Source organism: Lipomyces doorenjongii, assembly GCF_038497915.1.
Source record: "Lipomyces doorenjongii strain NRRL Y-27504 unplaced genomic scaffold V1508scaffold_81, whole genome shotgun sequence".
Classification (NCBI taxonomy): Eukaryota; Fungi; Ascomycota; class Lipomycetes; order Lipomycetales; family Lipomycetaceae; genus Lipomyces; species Lipomyces doorenjongii.
This window is the reverse complement of record NW_027118148.1, coordinates 1-21,047: the sequence shown is the minus strand read 5'-3', so window position 1 is coordinate 21,047 and position 21,047 is coordinate 1. Positions and strand designations below refer to the sequence as shown.

General features: G+C 47.9%; 6 protein-coding genes across 6 annotated transcripts; all 6 read left to right on the top strand.

Moving 5' to 3' along the window:
* Positions 1-151: 151 nt before the first annotated feature.
* V1508DRAFT_392050 (Cys/Met metabolism PLP-dependent enzyme-domain-containing protein) lies at positions 152-1,842 on the top strand. Its single transcript, XM_066937947.1, has 2 exons — positions 152-524; positions 586-1,842. Exons 1-2 carry the CDS (start codon positions 284-286, stop codon positions 1,590-1,592), a joined length of 1,248 nt encoding a protein of 415 aa, XP_066793184.1. The 5' UTR covers positions 152-283; the 3' UTR covers positions 1,593-1,842.
* Positions 1,843-3,276: 1,434 nt separating this feature from the next.
* Positions 3,277-7,795, top strand: V1508DRAFT_435043 (uncharacterized protein; the record flags this gene model as incomplete). Its single annotated transcript, XM_066942052.1, has 4 exons — positions 3,277-3,766; positions 3,820-6,360; positions 6,412-6,516; positions 6,564-7,795. 4 exons carry the CDS (start codon positions 3,277-3,279, stop codon positions 7,793-7,795), a joined length of 4,368 nt encoding a protein of 1,455 aa, XP_066793183.1.
* Positions 7,796-9,123: 1,328 nt separating this feature from the next.
* Positions 9,124-12,189, top strand: V1508DRAFT_376332 (P-loop containing nucleoside triphosphate hydrolase protein). The gene is made up of 3 exons (XM_066937598.1): positions 9,124-10,528; positions 10,586-10,719; positions 10,775-12,189. Exons 1-3 carry the CDS (start codon positions 9,208-9,210, stop codon positions 12,062-12,064), a joined length of 2,745 nt encoding a protein of 914 aa, XP_066793182.1. The 5' UTR covers positions 9,124-9,207; the 3' UTR covers positions 12,065-12,189.
* A 1,879-nt stretch (positions 12,190-14,068) lies between these two features.
* On the top strand, positions 14,069-16,285 carry V1508DRAFT_376330 (uncharacterized protein). The gene is made up of 4 exons (XM_066937597.1): positions 14,069-14,299; positions 14,358-14,473; positions 14,706-15,022; positions 15,074-16,285. The coding sequence occupies exons 2-4, from the start codon at positions 14,466-14,468 to the stop codon at positions 15,811-15,813; spliced, it is 1,065 nt and encodes a 354-aa protein (XP_066793181.1). The 5' UTR covers positions 14,069-14,299; positions 14,358-14,465; the 3' UTR covers positions 15,814-16,285.
* Positions 16,286-16,322: 37 nt separating this feature from the next.
* Positions 16,323-19,529, top strand: V1508DRAFT_464236 (WD40-repeat-containing domain protein). Its single transcript, XM_066942892.1, has 7 exons — positions 16,323-16,502; positions 16,612-16,830; positions 16,893-16,985; positions 17,042-17,122; positions 17,175-17,483; positions 17,536-18,888; positions 18,955-19,529. The coding sequence occupies exons 2-7, from the start codon at positions 16,798-16,800 to the stop codon at positions 19,372-19,374; spliced, it is 2,289 nt and encodes a 762-aa protein (XP_066793180.1). The 5' UTR covers positions 16,323-16,502; positions 16,612-16,797; the 3' UTR covers positions 19,375-19,529.
* Positions 19,348-20,391, top strand: V1508DRAFT_425392 (uncharacterized protein). The gene is made up of 3 exons (XM_066941428.1): positions 19,348-19,937; positions 19,989-20,166; positions 20,271-20,391. The coding sequence occupies exons 1-3, from the start codon at positions 19,666-19,668 to the stop codon at positions 20,316-20,318; spliced, it is 498 nt and encodes a 165-aa protein (XP_066793179.1). The 5' UTR covers positions 19,348-19,665; the 3' UTR covers positions 20,319-20,391.
* Positions 20,392-21,047: the final 656 nt, after the last annotated feature.

The window sequence follows — 21,047 nt, the reverse complement described above, 5'->3', positions numbered from 1 at the left end:
GTAATCTGAGGGATTAATGCTCAGAATATAGATCAGCTAAGCCTATTCAGAAAGAAAACTTCCCGATACGTGTGTAGCGCAAACTCTATCTGCCAATCACAGGTACTTAACACTGGTCACGAAAAATTTAGTAGCTATATCGTCATTTTGACTCTTACAGACGCATCGACGAGGAGACTTCGCAGGATTTTAAGATCCCAACCTCCTCCGCATTGAACGGTATAATACGCAATTCTCCAGCGTTTCCTCATTTCGAACGTCAAAGCAAGCATTATATTGGACAATGAGTTCGTCTGTGCCGTCATCACTTTTACCCCCGTCTCCAGCGCCATCGACGCCGCGGCCAGGCGGTCCTCAGCGACGGTACAAGCTCGAGACAGAGGTCGTGTACACAGAGTCTCCGGACCAGTATCGGTCCTCCTCGGTTCCGATTTACCAGACAGCGACGTTCAAGCAGGCATCGGGTTCAGAAATGGGCGAGTATGACTACACGCGAAGCGGGAACCCGACGAGAACGCAGCTAGGTAAGTCAGAGTGGAGTTTGAAAGACGACGGTGGAAGTGGGCGTTAATGAGCGCGGAATAGAGCGACATCTTGCGAAGATTATGAACGCGTCAAGAGTGCTTGCTGTTGCAAGCGGTATGAGTGCCATGGATGTGATCGCGCGGTTGCTGCGACCGGGCGATGAGGTCATTGCCGGCGACGATCTGTACGGTGGCACCAACCGTCTTCTAAAATATCTTTCGACCAACGGCGGCATTATTGTGCACCATGTCGATACTACTAGTATCAGTGCGGTTACGGAGAAGTTAAACGACATGACTGCGATGGTATTACTAGAAAGCCCAACCAATCCCCTGATCAAGATTTGCGACATTCCGACAATCACGAGGCTAGTCAAGGACAGAGTGCCTAATGCGATTGTCGCGGTAGACAACACTATGCTTTCACCGATTGCGCAGAATCCACTTGACTTTGGGGTCGATATTGTCTACGAGTCAGCCACGAAATTCCTTAGCGGTCACCATGACCTCATGGCCGGCGTGATCGCTGTGAATGACGAGAAGCTGGCGGAGAAGTTGTTTTTTACGGTCAACGCTACTGGATGTGGCCTTGCGCCGTTTGATTGCTGGTTGTTGCTGCGAGGTGTCAAGACACTTGCAATCCGGTTCGAGAAAGCCCAGAGCAACGCGCAAACCGTGGCGGAGTACCTCGAAGGCGCGGGTTTCAAGGTACGGTATCCTGGTCTCGAGTCGCACCCACAGTATGATTTGCACTGGAGCATGGCACGCGGCGCGGGTGCGGTATTGTCGTTCGAGACGGGAAGCGTGGATGTCAGCGAGCGGATTGTCGAAAGCGCGCGGTTGTGGGGTATTAGTGTTAGCTTTGGATGCGTCAACTCGCTTATCAGCATGCCTTGCAAGATGTCTCACGCGTCGATTGACCCGAAAGTGCGTGCCGAGCGCGCGTTGCCAGAGGATCTGATCCGGTTGTGTGTCGGTATAGAAAATGTTAGCGATTTGGTAGAGGATTTGAAGCACGCCCTGTTCCAGGCCGGTGCGCTGAAGACTGAGTCCGCGTTGCCCTGCTGAAAAATTTCTGCGGTCGAGGATCAAGGTAGTATATAATAAATGAAAGACGCTAAAAAGTTTTGCACCGGGAAAACGGACTCTTTTGTTGTAAGCTTTGGTTTGACCGGTTGAAGAGTGGTGCTGAAGGTTACCTTGGACAAATGTATGGACTGTTTGTTTGGCCGTTTTGTTGTTAGATCAGTTGCGATATATATTTTGATGATTAGATACCGAGGACGCGTCGATATTATTCCGTCGCGAGATAGTGTCCATGATCCGTGATATGATCATAACCCATATCCGTCTATTTGTAAAGGGGTTAGGGGCCGTCGGTAGGGTATTAGTTACCCTGAATTTAGCATTCGGCGCTAGCGATGTAAGACTAAGGGTTTAATTTCTGGACAACCGTGGACGTGATATACACGCGGTACGTCAATTTGGCAAGTACTACATACTGCATTGTTTACGGCCGATTAGGCAACTGTTAGGCCAGGCTCCCCCTGTACGCATGATACAATAATAAAATATTCATACAAAGTTATTGTTTTTATGTTGTTTTTATGTTGTTGTTGTTGTTGTTGTTGCTGTTGTTTTTGTTGTTGTTCTGGCGCAGCATTTTACCAGGAGCCGAGACGCGAAACGCATCTGCAAACTTCCAATAAAAATCGAGCGAGCAAAGGATCGTTTTTGATGAAGCCAATTAAACCTTAACTGTGCCTATGACGAGGCCAAAGAATCGTCCGGCACGCGTCGCACAAGCAAGGGGAAGACCCGTCCCCCTGGCTCTCTTGTTTTGGGTTCACAAACGCCGAGCAGCCTGTTCCTGACCACCCGCCCCTAATCGTCGCAAAATAGCTCGCCATGTGTCCATCTAATTTTACTGCACAAAGTTGGGGCCCGCTTGTCGCGTGTTACTATCCAACCCCACCCGCAGGACGTGAGCCACTGTCTTCACACGTATTATGTCTGTTCGTTGTATTGCCTGATATATATGCTCATTGTTCATATTCCTGGCGAAGATGAGAATTATGCAATGCGGCGTAGATGAGGAATGTCGCAATCTATTTTTACTTGCATGTCTTAAGCAAGGACCCACTATTCTGGGGCATGTTCGCCGGCCCCTCTTGATCTTGATCGGCGTCCCCTATTCCGCCACTGTACATGCTGCAGCAAGCTGCATCTTCCCACATCGCTCTCCGCCGCATTGCATAGGACTGGTGGTCAAGCCAGGGGACTCCCGTGCAGCCTCACTGCGGTTAGGGTCGCATTGCTTCCAATCTCGCGTCCCTTACGCCCAGCCCAAGCTCACCGCTAATTTCGTAAGTTCACGACGACAAGCAAAACCACAGCGCAACTCGACGCTGCAACCTGCCTGGCGAGCTCAACTTCTCTGTCGTGCTCTCTGCTCTGTTCTGTTCCACCTCACTACTCATTCGACATCTGCGTGTCGTCGTATGGCCACATATCGCTCCTCCGTTTTGTCTGCATTCCATATGTTCGTGCTTTCACGCTAGGCAAATCCCTGCGCTGCAAGAATATTGTCCCGGTGAGACAGCCCCTGCCTCTTTCTTGCGATCGTGGCCGTGTGGTCCGGGTCTTCACACGCTCGAACCTGACCGCCTTCACGACGACTTGTCGCTTTATGTTTGTCCTGTCCGCAGTCGCTAACCGCTTGTCCAGAACTTGTTTTTGGACCATCTAATCGATGCGCAGCGCAGCCCCTTTGCTGACAGCGGCAGCCTGTCTACTCGTGCTGCTCCTCTCAGGATCCTTCGCTGACGGCTTTTTTTTCCAATTTCACCGCGCGCGAAGACGGTACACAGATGACGGCTCCCAGGCGACGTTACTGGATCGCCCTCGCCATCATTATCCAAAGGTGGTTCGCAGACTAGTCGTTCACCAAAACTCGTCTATGGTTGTTGAGCCTAGTCCGACGTCCCAGACATACGACTCAGAACGGAATAGCAAGACGTCGACCGCCTGGATAAGCGCATATAGCGTTATTCCTAGTTCAAGTCTACCAGATCCAGGCACCTCCTCAGCGGTAACAGAACCAGTCTCGACCGAATCTCCAGAGCCGACCGTAGAAACTACACCATTGGGCACTGAGCCGTCAATGTCGTCATCAACTGAGTCGTCCACAGTCCCAGCAATGCAGCCTAAGGTTTACCAGGGTCCGTTTTCCAGTTTTGATGGTAAGACGAATCGACTCTAAGGCTCTTCAATATTTCTTGCTAATATTATATAGGATCGGTATTGCATACCTCTTCCTCTCCGGTAGAGACAGAGTACTCGACTTCCACCGACTATTCGACGACAGACTACGATTCGTCTGAAATCGATGTTGCCTCAGCTGTTGCATCTATAACAAACTCAGCGCTGATAATCACCGAGTCAACGTATGGCCAGTCGTCCAGCGCAGACGTGCCGGCCAATACCGAAACACAAACACCACCTGCGACGTCTAAATTTCATGTGACCGATACCTCCGATACCTCTTCTGTATCTTATTTGTCAACGGCAACGGCTATTGTCATTGAAATTATCGACGGCACGGGAACTACTTACGCGACCGCGTCCTCATCTTCGATGGATTACGACAGTGGGACCGGAATATCTACTTCATCCACTCATCATCGTTCTGACGGGTCATCAGGCTCTATCGTCTACACGCCGTCGTCGACGTACGACGGCCTATACTCGTCCACGCAGACCGTACTTGACACCGAGACTGTGTTTGACAGCACTACCAGTACAGCCAGCTACTCAAGCTCAGATTATGCGACTTCCACTGGATCCTTGGACAATCGCAGGTCACTATCCAGTAGCACAACCGCCGACACGGCCAATGCGTCTGCGACGACAATGACGGTCACCAGTGCCGGAACTACATCAGAGACATCTACCGCTTCCCCTACAAGTACAGAAAATGCGTCAGCAAGTTCAGTGCCAACACTGTTTGCCAGTTTGTCAGTGTCATCAACGGATTCCATAACTGCTGGCGAGATGTCAGTCTCGTCGACTGACTCGCTGTCGCGTATGTTTTCTACATCTGAGTCTCAGACTGCTCAGGTTGCGGCGTCGTCCAGTACCGGCGAGGTCTCAAAGACGTTTCACACGACGATGAAAACTTCGTCAACAGATTCTTCTTCAGTTAGGAGCGCGACGCCTACGTCAGCGCCCGCAGAGACATTGTCCTCGACCGAATTGTCTTCAGAGTTCGCGGAGACAGTCACACAACTGACGTCTTCGTCTCAAACAATGTCCTCGGACGCACCCTTGACCGTTAGTACTTCGGCAACAGCCTCGACCATGTTCGAGTCATCATCGCCATCGCCATCGCCATCGCCATCGACACAGGTGGATACTTCCGCTGAATCCAGTTCCGTAATGTCATCAACTTTCAGCAGCTCAATCACGGGCTCCGTTACGGACGAACCGTTGACATACAGTCGCAGTGTGAGTTCTGGTGCGGTTCTTACTCCCGCTCTCTCAACGAGTAGGAATTCAATGTCACCGTCGACGACAACGGTTACACCCGAGTCAGTGACGTCGACTTCATCAGGTTCACAGACGAAGGAGACAACGATGACACCGTCCACGACAGCCACTGAAACCTCGTTGTCGACAGGATCGCTGTTGACAATGACGACTGAATTTCCAACCGGGGCAACAAATTCTCAAACGACATCGTCATCAATTGCGACGGTTTCTGAAACATCCAGCGCTTCGGAGAATTCCACTTCGGACGCTCCTTTAACTGTCTCGACTTCATCGGTAGCGATACCTGCGACAGCGTCAGACGCAGGGAGAGACGCATCCACGTCCACGACAATGACGCAAGTATTGACAGCCTCTTCAGAGACGCCGGCGGTGTCCGGGAGTTCCTCCACAGAGACCTTGGTTGGTACAGCAACTTCTTCCTCTGAGTCACAGGTTGTTACAAAGACGTCATCTCCTACCGAGACTACACCAACAACTACGTCTGTAACATCTAGCTCGCACACTGAATACTTTTCATCCTCAATGATCTCGGAATCTGCAATTAATACAGGGACTGGAACAAAGAGCCCAGCGACGTCATCGTCGGAGGTGTCATATTCGACGACGATTTCAGTAACTGCTTTGACGTCCTCCTCTGCAGCTACTAAGCATGTTGAAGCTTCGAGTTCGGAGACTTCCTCAGCTGTCAGTGAGTCCTCGAGCCATCATCTCTCGTCTACCGCGTCCCACAATTCCGAGACAGAGCTATATACAACAGCAAGGGAAGTAGTGTCGACCGCAACTGAGTCGGTGTCTAGCTATTATAGTAGTGCTTATCGTGGTTCGGAAACTCCTCTCAGTGTATCGACGGAGCCACTGTCAGGGTCGTCCACAGGCACCGACTCTTCGGCTGCTACTAGTACTGGTGTTACTGCCGCAGTATCGTCTAAGAGTTATGCAACATCTGTAAGTGAGAGTGCGACTGAGCGGAATTCAAGTACCCGGACTGTATTCGGATCATCCGTTTATGCGGCATCTGGCGTTGCGAGCACAACTGAGCGGTTATCAACTACCACGACTATACCGGGATCCTCCTATTTTAGTTCAGTGCTTGCGTCTACAACGGTTTCAGGCACTGAGTCTATAAGATCTCCAACGGAGTCTGTGACGTCCTCAGGGTCAGCCTCTGAATCAGCTAGTTCTATGTCTGGTTCCGAATGGAGTAGCTTCACTACTACGTCCGCATATTCTACCTTTGTGTCTGAGACTGCGCAATCATCTGGCTCTTCTCTTAGTACAGAGACTGGTATGTACTATAGACTTCAGTGATGATCGAATCCGTACTAATTCTTTACAGCGTCCAGTACAAGTGTCGCCTCATCAGGAGCTACTGTCTCTTCAGTTGCGCCGTCGTCAGTTTCTGGATCAGAATACAGTTCCGCAAGTGTGCAAACCGAGAGCTGTAAGCTACTTCCTAACTGATAGCCGACAACTTCTAACAAACATTAGCAGCCTCGTCTCAAGCAATTAACATCACAAGCACTGTGACCAGTCAACCATCGACGTTCATGACGATCACGTCTACCAGTGATGCTATCGTTACGCCATGGCCAAGTAGCGCTAATGGAGCAATCAGTCTTCCTCCTGCCACTGAATCGACCTATTATCCTGGTGCGCAATGGCTACCAACTACTTTGATCACTGAAGCCCCGCAGACTGCAGCTCCTTCTTCTGTAACTCAACCTACACCCACAACAACCACAGCTGGTGCGGGGTTGCCTAATGTTATCGCTCCGTCTGGTGGTATGCCTACCATTCCATCGGATTCCACCCTGGTACAGATCGGCTTCACATATGCGCTGAACTATCCTTTCATCGTGAAGAATCCGCTGGCAGTAGCCCAGATTTTTGACTATCTGCCAAAGGGTATCTCGTATGGCCTTGATATCTCAATTAATCAAACAATCATGCAGTCCATCCAGCCATACGACACCGCAGGCGAAAATTTCATTGTTTCGGTTGCGATGATGTATATCCCGAACGAATTAGTGAACACACTATTACTCGGCCTGCACACGCCGTCGTCTCAGTTTTACGACAATCCAGACCCGAGCGTCAACAGTCTCATGGGCCTGATTGATCCTACGATGCCTCTCGTTGCGTCAACAGCCGACAACGGTTCGACGGCGGTTCCGGGTGGCTCGTCGTCTGCATCTTCAGGTGATTCTTCTAGTAGCGGCAACAGTGGCTCGAGTGGAGGCACTGGATCGAGTAATGAATCGACAGTCTTATCTGGGTCGCTAGACGCATATGGATCTCCGAAAAAGAGCAGTAAGCAAGTAATTGGTATTGCAGTTGGAGCCGTTGCGGGTGTGGTGGTGTACGGTGTCTTACTGTTCATCGTGGCAAGGAAGTACAGACAACGGAAACAGAGACAAACGACGACTCCTAATATGCGTCAGATATCACCACCGATTCCGTATGTTGCGACATCATCGAGCAGTCCGTATTTGTACGGCTCGCCACCTGGATCAGGAGGTAGCGGTAGTGGTGGTGCAGCTGGTGGTTCGGGCGGTCACATAGGTCATTCGCCTACGTTGTCGACAGGACAGAATAATAACGCCAGTCGTCAGTCTAGAATTAGTGGCAGCCACGGTTCTTCAAGTGGAGGTCATGTTAGTGCTCGCAATCAGCCTATCTCTGTTCCAGTCATGAGCGAAAACTCACTCGGATGGTCTTGATGAACTCGTTATTGTGCATATATCTTCTATTAGAATTGTTTTGCATTCCTTACTTTTGGTGAAATTATATATGTGTGATTATGATATCGTATGATTGAATTTGTGTCGGGATTTTGTGTCATGTTTGCTACTTCATTTTTTTGCGTATCATGGTGTTTGGTGTTGATTTCCTTGTTTACTTGTTGAGGTATGCTCTCCCTGCTCCTGCCAGGCTTTGATGCTAAACCAGTCTTATTGCATTATACTAACTTTCGCTAGATTTCCATTGCTATAGAATGTCGGTTAATTTTCAGTAATTGTTAGTAATCCAAAAGCCGCTCTTTTAAAACAACAATATACTCTCGCAGCGAAATGAATATATATGGAATCGTGTAACTTATGACAAATAATGGGCATTTTTTTCGGCAGATAGAATTTCTTATTAATTTTTTACGTTGTATTTTATTCTTATTAATAGATCTTTTTTGTCCTTATAGCATATGTCATATTGCATAGTTCACAATTCGCCATTCGTTTCGGCTTCTATCTAATTGAACATAAATGCAGTTGCAACATTCCATTTTTTTCCATATTTTGATGCACATTATATGTAATTAGTCATATCAAGTTGAATTCTAGAACAGAAACAAATTGCACTTGTCACTTAGGAAAGCCTTTGAAACGAGCTCTTGACGACACCAATTTATAATGTCACTGAGAGCATAACTAAATGCTAATTGGATCTAAACCCATGTGATTGCCAAACAAATACCGAATTTCGGAGATAATTCCTAACTGCAATGCGCTACGTCCCATATGTGAGGCATATTGAGTGTAGAATCGAAAACTCGGTGCTCGAAGTTGCATGGGTCCCCTTGGCTCATCGCCAAATTCGGTGACGAAGACCGACGCGGCGCAGCCTTTTGCAACAGGGGTAAGAACTTTAGGTCAACAGCATTTTTTTACAAGTATTTTCATTCTCTATTATCGGACTGGTTACAACAGACAAAACCTGCCGGTCTCGATTCTACAATAAGGCAATACTGCGCGATACGACCTCTCTGTGAGTCGTCGTGGCAGCGACTTTCGTTAGTATGCCACTTTAATTGAAAAATACTCTTACCAAATATATGGAACTACATTGTATAGAATTTCGTTAGTATGCCACATATTAACAGACAAATATTTTTACCAGATATATCTATCTACCTCTCATACTCTGTCGCATTCTCGCAAATAATGTCCTGAACTATGGTGACCGAACAAAAACATAATAGCAAAGCCCCTTCCTGACCGACCCTAACCTTTTATCAACCCTTACCCTAGTCCTCCCTGTCCGGTGACTTCTAAGAAGCCTTCAAGTCTTGTACAGCAAGGCGACAACTGTACGCAAGCTCGCATTCACTTCGCTACCAGTCACCCGAGATCTAATCATGTCGACACCTCGACGCGGGCAAGACGACGAGTCCTACTCCGAATCACGCAGCCATAGCGAGGAGAGTGCAGTCGATGATGCGGAAGAGGCGCGGCGGCGGGATATCGCTGAGCGCGATGAACTTGCTGAACGTCTCCGCACCCGGGATATCGATGCCCAAAAGCGCGACGATCGGTCGTCTAATGAAAATTCTGAGGTTGCTAGACGGAGAAGATTAGTGGAAGACTCTGCGGCTCGCGATGCAGCTTTGCCAGACTTGCGTGTGCGATCGCGAGAGGTCTATCTTGGCCGACGAGAACAGCAGAAGTTGGAAGAGTTACGGCAGCAAGTTAAAGACGACGAGTTACTGTTTAGGGGTGTCAAGTTGACACAGGAGCAGAAAGATCAGATTGAATACAATAAACGGATTTTGCAGATCGCTGAGGAGCGAATGCAAATAGATACCAAGTATCAGGGGTATGAAATTCCTGAGGATTATATCACTGAGAAAGGAAAGATCAGTCGGAAGAAAAAGAAGGAGGCTATGTATAGGAGGTACACAGAGGCGCCTGATAGAAAACGAAAGGCACTTACAGATGAGGCACAATGGGAAGAAGAACAGGCGCGACGAGCGGCCGCTAGGGTTAAGAAAGAGGTCACGGAAGAGCAAGTACACTACGATTTTGTGAACGATGACAGCCAACGGATAGATTTTTTGGAAGAAGTAAGTGAGATGCTTAGTAAGGAGCAGGAAGAACTGAATGCGTCGCTGAAGGAAGCAGACGAACATGCGTTTTCAATGGAGCAGGTTCGAAAATCGCTTCCGATTTATCGATATCGAGACGAACTTTTAGAGGCTTTTGACAACTTCCAGATTGTCATTATTGTTGGTGAAACAGGCTCGGGAAAGACTACTCAGCTACCTCAATACCTTCACGAAGCTGGATATACGAAAGACGGCAAGAAAGTTGGATGTACACAGCCTCGTCGTGTCGCTGCAATATCTGTTGCGCAACGAGTTGCAGAGGAGATGGGTGTCAAGTTGGGTAACGAGGTTGGATACTCTATACGTTTTGAAGATAAGACCTCAGATAAGACGGTGCTGAAGTATATGACCGACGGTATGCTTCTGCGAGAGTTTCTTACTGATCCTGAATTGTCGGGATACTCAGCGCTTATGATTGACGAAGCCCACGAACGTACTCTACATACGGATATTCTATTTGGGCTTTTAAAGGATATTGTGAGATTTCGAAAAGATCTTCGGCTGCTAATCTCTTCCGCCACTATGGACGCTCAAAAGTTCTCAGAATTTTTCGATGACGCGCCAATATTTCAGAGTATGTACATCTCTAGTTCGTGAAAGATCCAAGAGAATCAACTAACACCAGGCTAAGTTCCCGGGCGAAGGTATCCTGTCGATATTTATTATACTCCACAACCGGAAGCGAACTACATCCAAGCGGCCGTCAATACCATTTTCCAAATTCATACCTCGAAACAAAAAGGTGACATCTTGGTCTTCTTAACGGTACGTTGCAGTAGACTTTACTTTTTCGGTTATTGTTTCCTAACTTTAAGCACAGGGACAAGACGAAATCGAAACCATGCAAGAGAATATACAAGACGTTTGCTACAAGCTTGGGAACAAGATCCAAGAGATGATAGTGTGCCCAATCTATGCGAATCTTCCGCCTGACCAACAAACTAAAATTTTTGAACCGACTCCGAAGAATGCCCGGAAAGTTGTGCTAGCGACGAATATTGCCGAAACATCGATCACTATTGACGGGATCGTGTATGTTATCGATCCTGGTTACGTGAAAGAGAATGTCTATAATCCTCGTAGCGGTATGGAATCTCTTGTCGTTACGCAATGTTCACAAGCATCCGCAAATCAGCGCGCAGGTCGTGCAGGTCGTGTTGGTCCAGGAAAATGCTTTCGATTGTTTACCAAGTGGGCGTATTTCAACGAATTACCGCAAAGCACGACCCCGGAAATACAGCGCACGAATCTGGAAAGCGTGGTTCTTGTGTTGATGTCTCTCGGTATCAATGATCTGCTCAACTTCGACTTCATGGATCCGCCTCCTACGGAGACAATAGTTAGGTCGTTGGAACATCTTTATGCACTGGGTGCATTGAACGATCGTGGCGAGTTAACTAAGTTGGGACGACAAATGGCCGAATTTCCTGCCAATCCAATGTTTTCGAAGGCAATCATCGCTAGTGATATGTATGGCTGTGTTGAAGAAGTTTTATCTATCATCGCTATGTTGGGAGAGGCATCTTCTTTGTTCTACCGTCCGAAGGATAAGAAGCTTCATGCCGATAAAGCTCGAGAGGCGTTTACTAGGCCAGGTGGCGATCATCTTTCACTATTAGAGATCTGGAACGAGTGGGTTGATACAGAGTTTTCGCAAGCTTGGGCAGCGGAGAATTTCCTGCAGTACAAAAGTTTGTGCCGAGCTCGCGATGTGCGAGACCAGCTATCACGACTATGCGACCGCGTGGGCGTCAAGCTGTCCAGCGCGGGTACACAAGAGAATGGCGTTGTTAACATCCAGAAATCCATCACGTCAGGATTCTTTGCAAACACTGCAAGGTTAACGCGCAACGGAGAAAGTTATCGGACAGTTAAGACGTCGCAAACTGTGTACATACACCCGTCTAGTGTATTGTACAAGAAGAAACCAAAGTGGATTTTGTATCACGAGTTGGTGTTAACGAGTAAGGAGTTTATGAGAAACTGCATGGCAATCCAACCGCCGTGGTTGATTGAGGTCTCACCGCATTTTTATAAGCAAAAGGATCTAGATAATGCTGGTGGCGTCCCTGAAAAAAAGGAAAAGGCAAATAAAATTTTGGCTAGTTGATTGTAAAATATGTTTGTAAATAGGTCATTTTTTCGGTGTATATAGCGAACAATGAATGGAGGATGTACTATGTCGCCGTTACGGTGGTTTAGCGGAATGATGACATGGTCACAGATCTTAGCTTTCACGTGATGCCCGAAGTTAAAACTAGGGGGTTCCTAGTTTCGTCTAACACTCGTCGCGTAGTTATGGCCATACATACTGGATGACGATTGATCAGTAATATCATATTCCTGACTCTACTTGTTCAATCCTACTGGCGGAGCGCTGTTGGATACATGCTGCTGAATAGATCCTTCTATAATTTTCATTCAGCTGGCAGAATTGAAAGAAATGCTTCTGGACTCGGCTCCCAATGCAAGGCACAAACATCGTATGGTAGAGAGCATTAATGTTTCGAAGATAAGATACATTCTTGAAGATCATATATACTGACGCGACTGAGGCCGGCAGGCTCCTGCAGTCAGCATCCAGACACTGTAGAACCAACACTCAGCACGAATGTATACAAGCCGAGGGCCGAGCCGCCGATAGTTTGAACCCTCTGCGGTTCATCCGCGGGACATACAGAACGCTTACTCTTCCGTAAGGAATATTTATAGACGCTAAGGAACTCTGACAGAGCACCACATATTGAGCCGCACATTCAGTGAACAGCTGACTGAGCTGAGGTTATTGTACTACTGCTTGCTGCCGTTGGTTAAAGCTGCGCAAGGAGGAAACGATTCAGATTCTAATGAACAGCTTTGCGGAATTCCGCCAGTCGTTTTCTCAGTGCGTACGCCTGGTTATTGATGTTGCTGCTGCAGAGATTATTGCTCTGGTTATGTATAGTGGCGTTCCGGCTAGGATCCCATTGGCCTCTGGCTGGTCATGCGATCTCACGACTGCAGGTACGATGCGATCTGCAGCTAGTATAATGCAGGGACTATAGTTAAAACATTCAGGCTATAACTAGGTTTTAGCTCTAATGCGAGTCCGGTTTTGTTCCTTCTGGTGGTGCAGCATTATCATAGACTAGGGCAGTCCATTTTGGGATTTGTGGCGGGTTTGGGATTACTGGTGCGGGCAACTGCGATAAATTTACCACGGAACAGTAGAAAGGATTAAGTTGGGAATGTTAATAGCCAATGAATACATAAGCAGGAATGCGTTCTCCGGGACCATAGTGAAATTGATTAGTCTCTCTTGTCGCAGTAGATCAGCTCTACTCTACTGATTACAGTATTGGCGTTGCTCTTAAACCTACCTAATTATTTTAGAGGGTGGCGTAAATCGTAAAAAGAAAAAAGTGCGAAGATTATCCGACCCTGCAGTCGGCAGCCTTGGCAATGTTTTCGAACAATCAAACCCGATGGGCATCATCTTTACCGTCACCGTGGAGCACTGCCACAATGCACCGCCAAAGCGGCACTATTTTAGAGTTTCGCGTCTTTCTCGGCTTTCACCGGTTTTGTAAGGCCGTTTACGAACGCTTTCTAGAAGGAAAGTTTACGTCCCCTGCGTCAGCGTCAAGACCGAAGAAGATCTGCTTCGGCTCACGGAGAAGTCAACTCGGTGCGACCCTCGACATGCCATGTGCCACCGCTACGTCATGGTGCATATGTTACACCGATAGAACATGCCCCTTCTCACTTCTGGAAGGTTTTTTGGTACCGTTTTCGAAATCTTTTTCAAAACCGTTTTGTGACACCCATTATGTCTTAAGCCTGAATCCTGCAACTACAACAAAAGATGCACGCAGTCACTTTTACCAAATCTATGAAGCAAACGTTATCCGCTTTCGATCACGCGTTGCGTTTCTTCTCCAATCGGCCGGCTAGCGTATTGTGTTGGCTGTTGATGGGTTTCCGGCATTTAGACAGTCTGCCGAATGTTCCAGGTGCCTGGCACGGTTACTAGAGGTACCAAAGATAAACTCGCACTCGCTGCGGCTCACGGGAGTGCCGTGAGCTTATCGCACATATACCGCCCTCAACTGTACATTCACCGGCGAAAAGAAATTCCGTATTTCTGTACGCCTGGGCGACATGCTGTTTTATTAGTTCGATCTGGGCCCCAGGGCTCGACTTGCTGCGGCGAATTCGTAGTATTTATCTATATCATCTCCCTTGCTCGCCGCTGCGCTGTTGTGTTGCCTCCTCGCCTTCCCGCCGCCTTTAACTAAACGCTTCTCATCATATGCACTGAATATATCGCCATTGAGCTGGCTTTTCGCTTCATCCGATCTCTGCAGTAAGTCCTAATAAGCCTCGTTTCTTTAGCACCAGTCTCATTCTGATAACTTTACCAGAATCTGCTCCGCGTATGGGCGATTCGTTGACGACTTCTAATTATTGTACAGCATAATTCCCAGACCAACCAAAAGGAGTTCCATAAATAGGACCCTGTTGTTTGTTCTATGGACATGTGAGTACTTCGTTCCGTTTCTGCGTTCCTCAAACATCCTCTCGAAATCCCATGCCGTTTTGGCGAAATGACATATGGAACGAACTAGTCGCTGATTCCTCGGCCGGAGTGACCGCGATGTCCCTGGCAACTAAGACAATCGGCCTGAAAATTGCTGGCTTAATATCGGTGATAGCTGTTTGAATTACTCCTATCGAGAGCTTGGATAGTCAGATGCTAACGCCGCCCTCAGAGCATTCATCACGATACATGACCTCACGCAGGCTGGGGTAATTTTATATGTGTCGGACTCGATCGAATTAGTCTTAGGATACTCCGCATCCGATGTCGAAGGTCAGTCTGCATTTGACTACTTCCACCCAAGCGAGCGTCCCCATCGGCATGCAGCTCATCGTCGCGCAGTTTCGCTGGACAAGGCGGCCGTGCTGTGCTACTGCCAGCTTCTAAGCAGAGATGGGGTCTGGATTCCTTGCGAGTGCGTTTTTACTGTCGTCTACGATGTCCTGGTTGCTTCCACGAGTGTATACAGACATACGGTGAAGAGCGATGGTCAGTTTCTTCGGAGCTTTCCTTTATGCAGAGTCGTTGCTAACGGATTAGACCGAGCTCGCCAGGCCACATTCATAGGCCGTGCATTTTCTCATTCATCTACAGAATCAGAACTGCGGGCTCAGATGTTGAGCAATCTCCCTCCTACAATCGAGGAAGACTCGAATATGTTACATGAACTCCGCGCCGCTTTAATTCTAAACCGCATGTCACAATCGTTGCCGATTCTTTACGCGACCCATTCAGTCGCTGAAATAGTGGGCCTCACTCCGGACGAGATAACTGGATGGAACCTATGGGATTGCATGGATGCCACCTCGCTCGAGTCCGCTCAATTGTCTCTCGAACGCGCGAAGGAGAACGACTCATTATCGTACCTGCGCTTTGCATGGCGGGATCCACGCTCGCAAAAAGATCCGTCGACGCTTGCCACTCAGCTGCCGGGTTCGCATTCCGGCGCTCAGGAGAGCACCCCTACTCGGTTTGACGTTATCGATCTCGAAGCGTTTGTCTCTTGTACATCCGACGGACTCGTCATGGTACTACGTCGTGCAAGGCCTATATCGACCACTCACCAGGCCGCGTCAGTTGGAACGTCTCTTGGACTGTTTGCAAGTTCATGGGGCGCCCCAACGCCCATCTTACCTCCGCCAATTCCACGGGAGAATCTTCGTCCAGTGCTTTCAACTTTCATGACCGCATCCTCATCCCCAGCGGAGACGACCGAAAACGACGGCCACGACAACAGACGCTCGAGCGACGAGGAAAACGACGTCCTAAGCAGTATATGACAAATGCCAGCTAGCATGATCCTCAAACTTAGACTCCGCGGCATTGCCTCATTTTCACGAACCCTCCGAGTAGTGTTCGCCCTGTAAAATAGCAATTATCGAAATTTGCAAACTCACTCCGTAGCAGCCGAGACGAGCAGGCCAGCTTAAGATAGCATGTATTATAAGTTTTGAAAGGTATTTCGACCAACCATGTCCTGCATGCACATGCATTAACGCTCCAGTACGAATTATTAACACCTATTATACGTCGAAGAGACGGGGACTGGGAGCCCGTAGATGGGTTCCGTGTCTTCGTCCACTCCCGGCCAGCGGACGCGCCCTCCCACTCCAGCTGCCGCATGCCGTGGCGTCGCAAACTACCATCGCTAAAGTGGTAATCGAGGAGATTTTTATATCTTTAGACGCAAATCGCTGTTCACCAGACAACGGTTGTAGCCATGTATATGCCGCCATGCTGGCCGTGCACAAGAATCTATCAATGAACATTTTCCGAGATTTGCACTCCTGCCCCATAATTGCCCCTGCCCATCCGGCGAAAGTTTTGACCCTTCGAATCGCGAAATCAACAAGTCGGCGCGTCATTCTTCTTGCACTTTTGGTTTCTGACTTAATCGATTGCACGAGTCGAGCTAGGGTTTAAGCAACTGATGTTCACAAGCGACGTCCGAAATTTGAATTGGAAATTGGTAGGTCTATTTTAGTTTTGGTGACTGTGGCTCGGCGATTATGAAAACAGTCGACGCGTCGACTATTCAGACATTCAAGAAAACTTCTGACAGTCATGCTCATATCAAGACTAAGCAATACCTGGGCGCATATAAATACAACTAAAGGGTACCGTCAGGGAAGAGAAATTAGTATGAGCGTGACGAGTGTACATAGTTTCAGCACCATTTTCAGGCTATAGCACGACACAGTGAAAATTACCTATCTCATCACTGCAATTGTTATGCTTGCACCAGCGAGAAAAAGCTGTTTAAAATGAAGAAGTTCATCATCGAAAGCGTTGCTCATGTGAGTTGAACTTCCAGAACTTTGGAATAAATGATGTTTCGCAATGACTAACTTGGGAATAGACGAATAATGTATCGATATTCTACTATGTCTCATTCTACCCGTATGCCAAAAAGGGCGAGCCACAGATATTCGTGACTATTGGAGATACTTATGTATGCTTGATTGAAGCTTTACGGAGTCAAGTCTGCAGTAGGTTAATGATACTTAGGTTGTAATTGCCGCTTGCGGGGCAGATCCAAAGGGTCAGGATAAAAGCATAGAAATTATCGCCACGTACGCCGACGAAAATGTACATATATATGTGTTGTGCTAATTAACGGATAAACACTAACGCGGTTCAGCCCCAGGAAAGCCTCTGTTCGGCATGTTGGACATATGACACCAACACTGGGCGTCCCTTGATTGCCGTCGGCGGTAAAAGCGGCGTTGTCAAAATCCTTGACTGCGCATCCGGCAAACTTGTACGGGCCCTTAAAGGTCATGGAGATGAAATTCTCGATTTACATACTTGTCCCACGCACCCACATATCATCGCATCATCGTCCGGAGACCATACCATTAGAGTGTGGAATCTCGATCCAAAGTACAAGGATCAGCCTTGTGCTATAATATGCGCTGGCGGAGGGCACCGCGAGCAGGTTCTCACACTTGTATGGTTGTTTGTTACACGTAATGTGCCGTGCGTTGGCTAACTCTGGTCAGGGCTTCCATGAGTCCGGCCGCTTTCTCGTTTCAGGCGGAATGGACAACCAAGTCCACTTATGGGCCTTACCCAATCTCTCCACACTTCCAATGCACAAAGACGACCCGATAGTCCTGCACTGGTCACACTTCTCCACCAACTCTCTCCACTCAAACTACGTCGACAGCGTCTCCTTTTACGGCGATCTCATCCTCTCTAAAGCTGCGAAGGAAAACAAAATTGTTCTATGGCGTATCGACGGCTTCAAGTCCGAAATGGCAGATATCTTGTCCCAAGATAACGCGCCGACAAACCACGACAAACAGCGGGAAACTATGTCAGCTTTTGGTCCTGGGTTTACTCGGCTGGTACAATTTAGTACACCCAATACAGCGCCATGGTATATGCGTTTCGGGAAACTTACAGGTGCTGACAACGTGTCGCCGCTATTAGCGATGGGGAATGATTCTGCGCGGGTATATGTTTTTGATTTAAAAAGCTATGAGTTGCAGAAGGATGCTACTCGCTCTCCGACAACTGACTGGAACGATGACGACGCGGAGACCGGGAAGACAGAGATAAATGGGATTGAAAATGAGCAGGATGCCAACCCGTCCATTTCTGACTCGCAGGAGAAGAAGCGGAGACGTGTGGTTTTCGGGTCGTCGGCTGCCAAGGATCTTGCGCGACAAAATAAACGCATATGCCGGCAGCGGGACAAAATTAGACGGATGGCAGCGACAATCCGGAATGGGGCTGCGTCATACATGAGCGAGGACGGAAGTGTCGGGACCAATGAGGACGAGGACGAGGACGACGTACATGAGAATTACCTGGAGGCAAATTCCAATTTCGACGAAAGTGCTGACGACGTCGAATTGAGGGAATCCCTCTACGGTCAAGATGGCAAAACTGACGATTACCATAATGGCGACGCGGAGGACGAAGAAGACGAAGTTTATGACGATGCACCAGACGACTATGGATTTACGAAATCTGCATCGGGCCTCTCGAATACAGAATCAATGCAACTCATTCAGATCGTCCAAGTTAGCGATGAGGGTCCCTCAGACGTAGACGGGGGAAGCGTTAGCGAGGATGACCAAAGTCCTGCCGGAGGGGCCAACTTGCAAGGTGATACAATGGTTCAGAATCAAAGTATTATTTCGAATACAGATGGTGGCATTATAGAGCTCTCTTCAGACAGCGCCGACGAGGTGGCGGAGACTGTTCCAGACAGTGTAGAACCAGACGGCGAAGATGAGTCCGATGACGAAGTGGAGGAGGAGAATGAAAATGATTCTGATGGTGAAGATGCAGATCTCGCCAAATCGAATACAATAGAGCAGCGCACAGTTATGGAGACATCCAGGGTAAGTTTGGTGTTTGGAAGACCCTATCGAGATATTCATGAGCGATATATATCTGATGATGAGAAGAAACCATCTGCGTTGACAGAAACCATTAACCAGACGAATCTGAAAGCCCTGTCTGCTCGGAGAGGCTTGTCGAACACTTGTGATAAATCAGCGACTCAGCAGAATGGCAGGATCAAAGACATTCGAGTTAAGGTCGCGAATGGATCAGGTTTATCAGTAGGTGAGCAGAAGGCTGAACCGCTCGCTTTGCCCTCATCTCAACAAAAAGCACTGTCGATTGCATCCGGCTCTTCGTCTCTTGCGCTCAGGGGAGACGGAACGAGTGCGATTGCAGATCCTTTCCAATCCGTTCGGCCACATGTTATGCTTGACATACCTCGTTCGCGTCGGTTGGTGCGGCATCTGGCATTTAGTCCACACGGTGAGTATCTTGTTGCAGTCGGTGATGGGGGAGTTATATGTGTATGGAGAATGCAATAAAGATTGCTGTACGACAATATGACGAGATATATATTTGGAACTTATTATAAGAATTTGTACAGTAGTTTGCATGGTACAACAGTACTGTTTGCATAGAGATGTATTTCTATTTTTCGTGTGTTACTTTGAAGCAGTCAATTTACATTATAGTCAAAATTACTACAACAACATAAATAACCAAGGGCAGGAATATAACAGACGGAAGGACTTTTATTTTTTGAGACGTCTACACGCTACTATAACACATATGATCTACCTAGGTAGCAGGCACTGAACGAGTGACGGTGGAGAATGGTACGCCGCCGACAGAAGCACGGAGCAGATGAAGGGAACCATGAATTTAAGCCTGGTTGCGAGTCAATTAGCATGCGTTCAAAAGTCAAAGTTGGAGACAATTACCGCTTCCTCTCCCGTTTCAGCAGAAACCTTGTCGGTTTTCCGCTTCTTGATTGGTGGGGCTTCATCGTCTTTCTCCTCAGGCTCCTCGTTGTCATCCTCTTCCTCTTCCAAGTCCTCCTCGTCTTCTTCCTTTCGTTCTTTATCTCCATTTTCAGTCTTCTCTTCTACAGTACCATTAGCTCAATCTACCATTATAATCTATTCAAGGAACATACGCTTGCCATTAGGTTCGACAGCCTCCCCTTCTTCCTCCTCTTCCTCCTCGTCTTCCTCACCAACTTCTTCCTCTTCTTCTTCCTCTTCCTCCTCCTCTTCTTCTTCTTCATCTTCAGACGCTCCAGGGTCAGTATCCTCATACTCTTCTTCCTCCTCTTCCTCATCAGAAGGGAGAGCCTATTAAAACCCAGTTAGCCTTCCCAGCCCCTTTTTGCCCAACGGTGCCCAGGCCACCGTCCAAAACTCTGTACAACCAACCAAAATCACAAATCAAAACTAACCTCAAGCTCCTCTTCAGGATCACCGCGTCTTCGAGACATTCCTACTAATGATATTGTTGTGGGGGTGAATAAATCAAGCAAAGTGCGAGGGAGTGGGATGGACGATCAGGATAGAACAAGTGGCGGGGACACGGAACTGGGGAATCGAGCCGCCGCAGTGCAGCGCTCCGAGGTGATGCGATGCCGTTTGATCCCTTTTCCTCAAATGAGCATCCAAACACACCAACGTTTTACAATTCATTTACAAACTTCATACAAAGGGCATTTTTCTATGAATGATAATTTCAAGAAAAATTTTTAGAAATGGGTATGTGTATATAATCTGCCAACCTTGCTGCCGAGATAGCTACGAAGGGTGAGCCGCTAAGTCCCTCCTGCATCGCGGGCGTCGAGCCCCCATCGCATCGCCTTCGCGCCACTGGATTTGACTGTTATGCAGTATACACGTAGCACTTTGCGTTGTGATTACATTGCCGTTTTGAGACTGAAGCTCTCGCGAGACGGTTACATGAGGTCAGATTGATGTTGAATATCAGCGAATTAGTAGTTCAAAACATCTAGGCAAAGGAAGTATAGTGGAATATGAAGGATTCTGTCTTATGGTAGTTCCAAATGATGTAAAGGTACTGCAATCGAAATTGTGTAGATCATTGCCCCAAGAAGATGAGGGCTTCGTTGTTCCGGCGACGACTTACAATTTATATATTTAGACGAGTGGCATGACCCAGTTCCGTAAATAAAACCCACCAAAACGAACTGTACCAAAATCTAGAGTAT

Bases quoted from the DNA above. Each gene is read 5' to 3' on its own strand.
- V1508DRAFT_464236 (XM_066942892.1), top strand. From the start codon at position 16,798: ATGAAGAAGTTCATCATCGAAAGCGTTGCTCAT. The intron at 17,484-17,535 runs GTATGGTTGTTT...AACTCTGGTCAG, and splicing joins GCGAGCAGGTTCTCACACTT to GGCTTCCATGAGTCCGGCCG. The intron at 18,889-18,954 runs GTAAGTTTGGTG...GATGATGAGAAG, and splicing joins CAGTTATGGAGACATCCAGG to AAACCATCTGCGTTGACAGA.
- V1508DRAFT_376332 (XM_066937598.1), top strand. From the start codon at position 9,208: ATGTCGACACCTCGACGCGGGCAAGACGACGAGTCCTACTCCGAATCA. The intron at 10,529-10,585 runs GTATGTACATCT...CACCAGGCTAAG, and splicing joins TGACGCGCCAATATTTCAGA to TTCCCGGGCGAAGGTATCCT. The intron at 10,720-10,774 runs GTACGTTGCAGT...CTTTAAGCACAG, and splicing joins ACATCTTGGTCTTCTTAACG to GGACAAGACGAAATCGAAAC.
- V1508DRAFT_376330 (XM_066937597.1), top strand. The intron at 15,023-15,073 runs GTCAGTTTCTTC...CTAACGGATTAG, and splicing joins ACATACGGTGAAGAGCGATG to ACCGAGCTCGCCAGGCCACA.
- V1508DRAFT_425392 (XM_066941428.1), top strand. From the start codon at position 19,666: ATGGTACGCCGCCGACAGAAGCACGGAGCAGATGAAGGGAACCATGAA. The intron at 19,938-19,988 runs CTACAGTACCAT...CAAGGAACATAC, and splicing joins TCCATTTTCAGTCTTCTCTT to GCTTGCCATTAGGTTCGACA. The intron at 20,167-20,270 runs CTATTAAAACCC...ATCAAAACTAAC, and splicing joins TCCTCATCAGAAGGGAGAGC to CTCAAGCTCCTCTTCAGGAT.
- V1508DRAFT_392050 (XM_066937947.1), top strand. From the start codon at position 284: ATGAGTTCGTCTGTGCCGTCATCACTTTTACCCCCGTCTCCAGCGCCA. The intron at 525-585 runs GTAAGTCAGAGT...AGCGCGGAATAG, and splicing joins CCCGACGAGAACGCAGCTAG to AGCGACATCTTGCGAAGATT.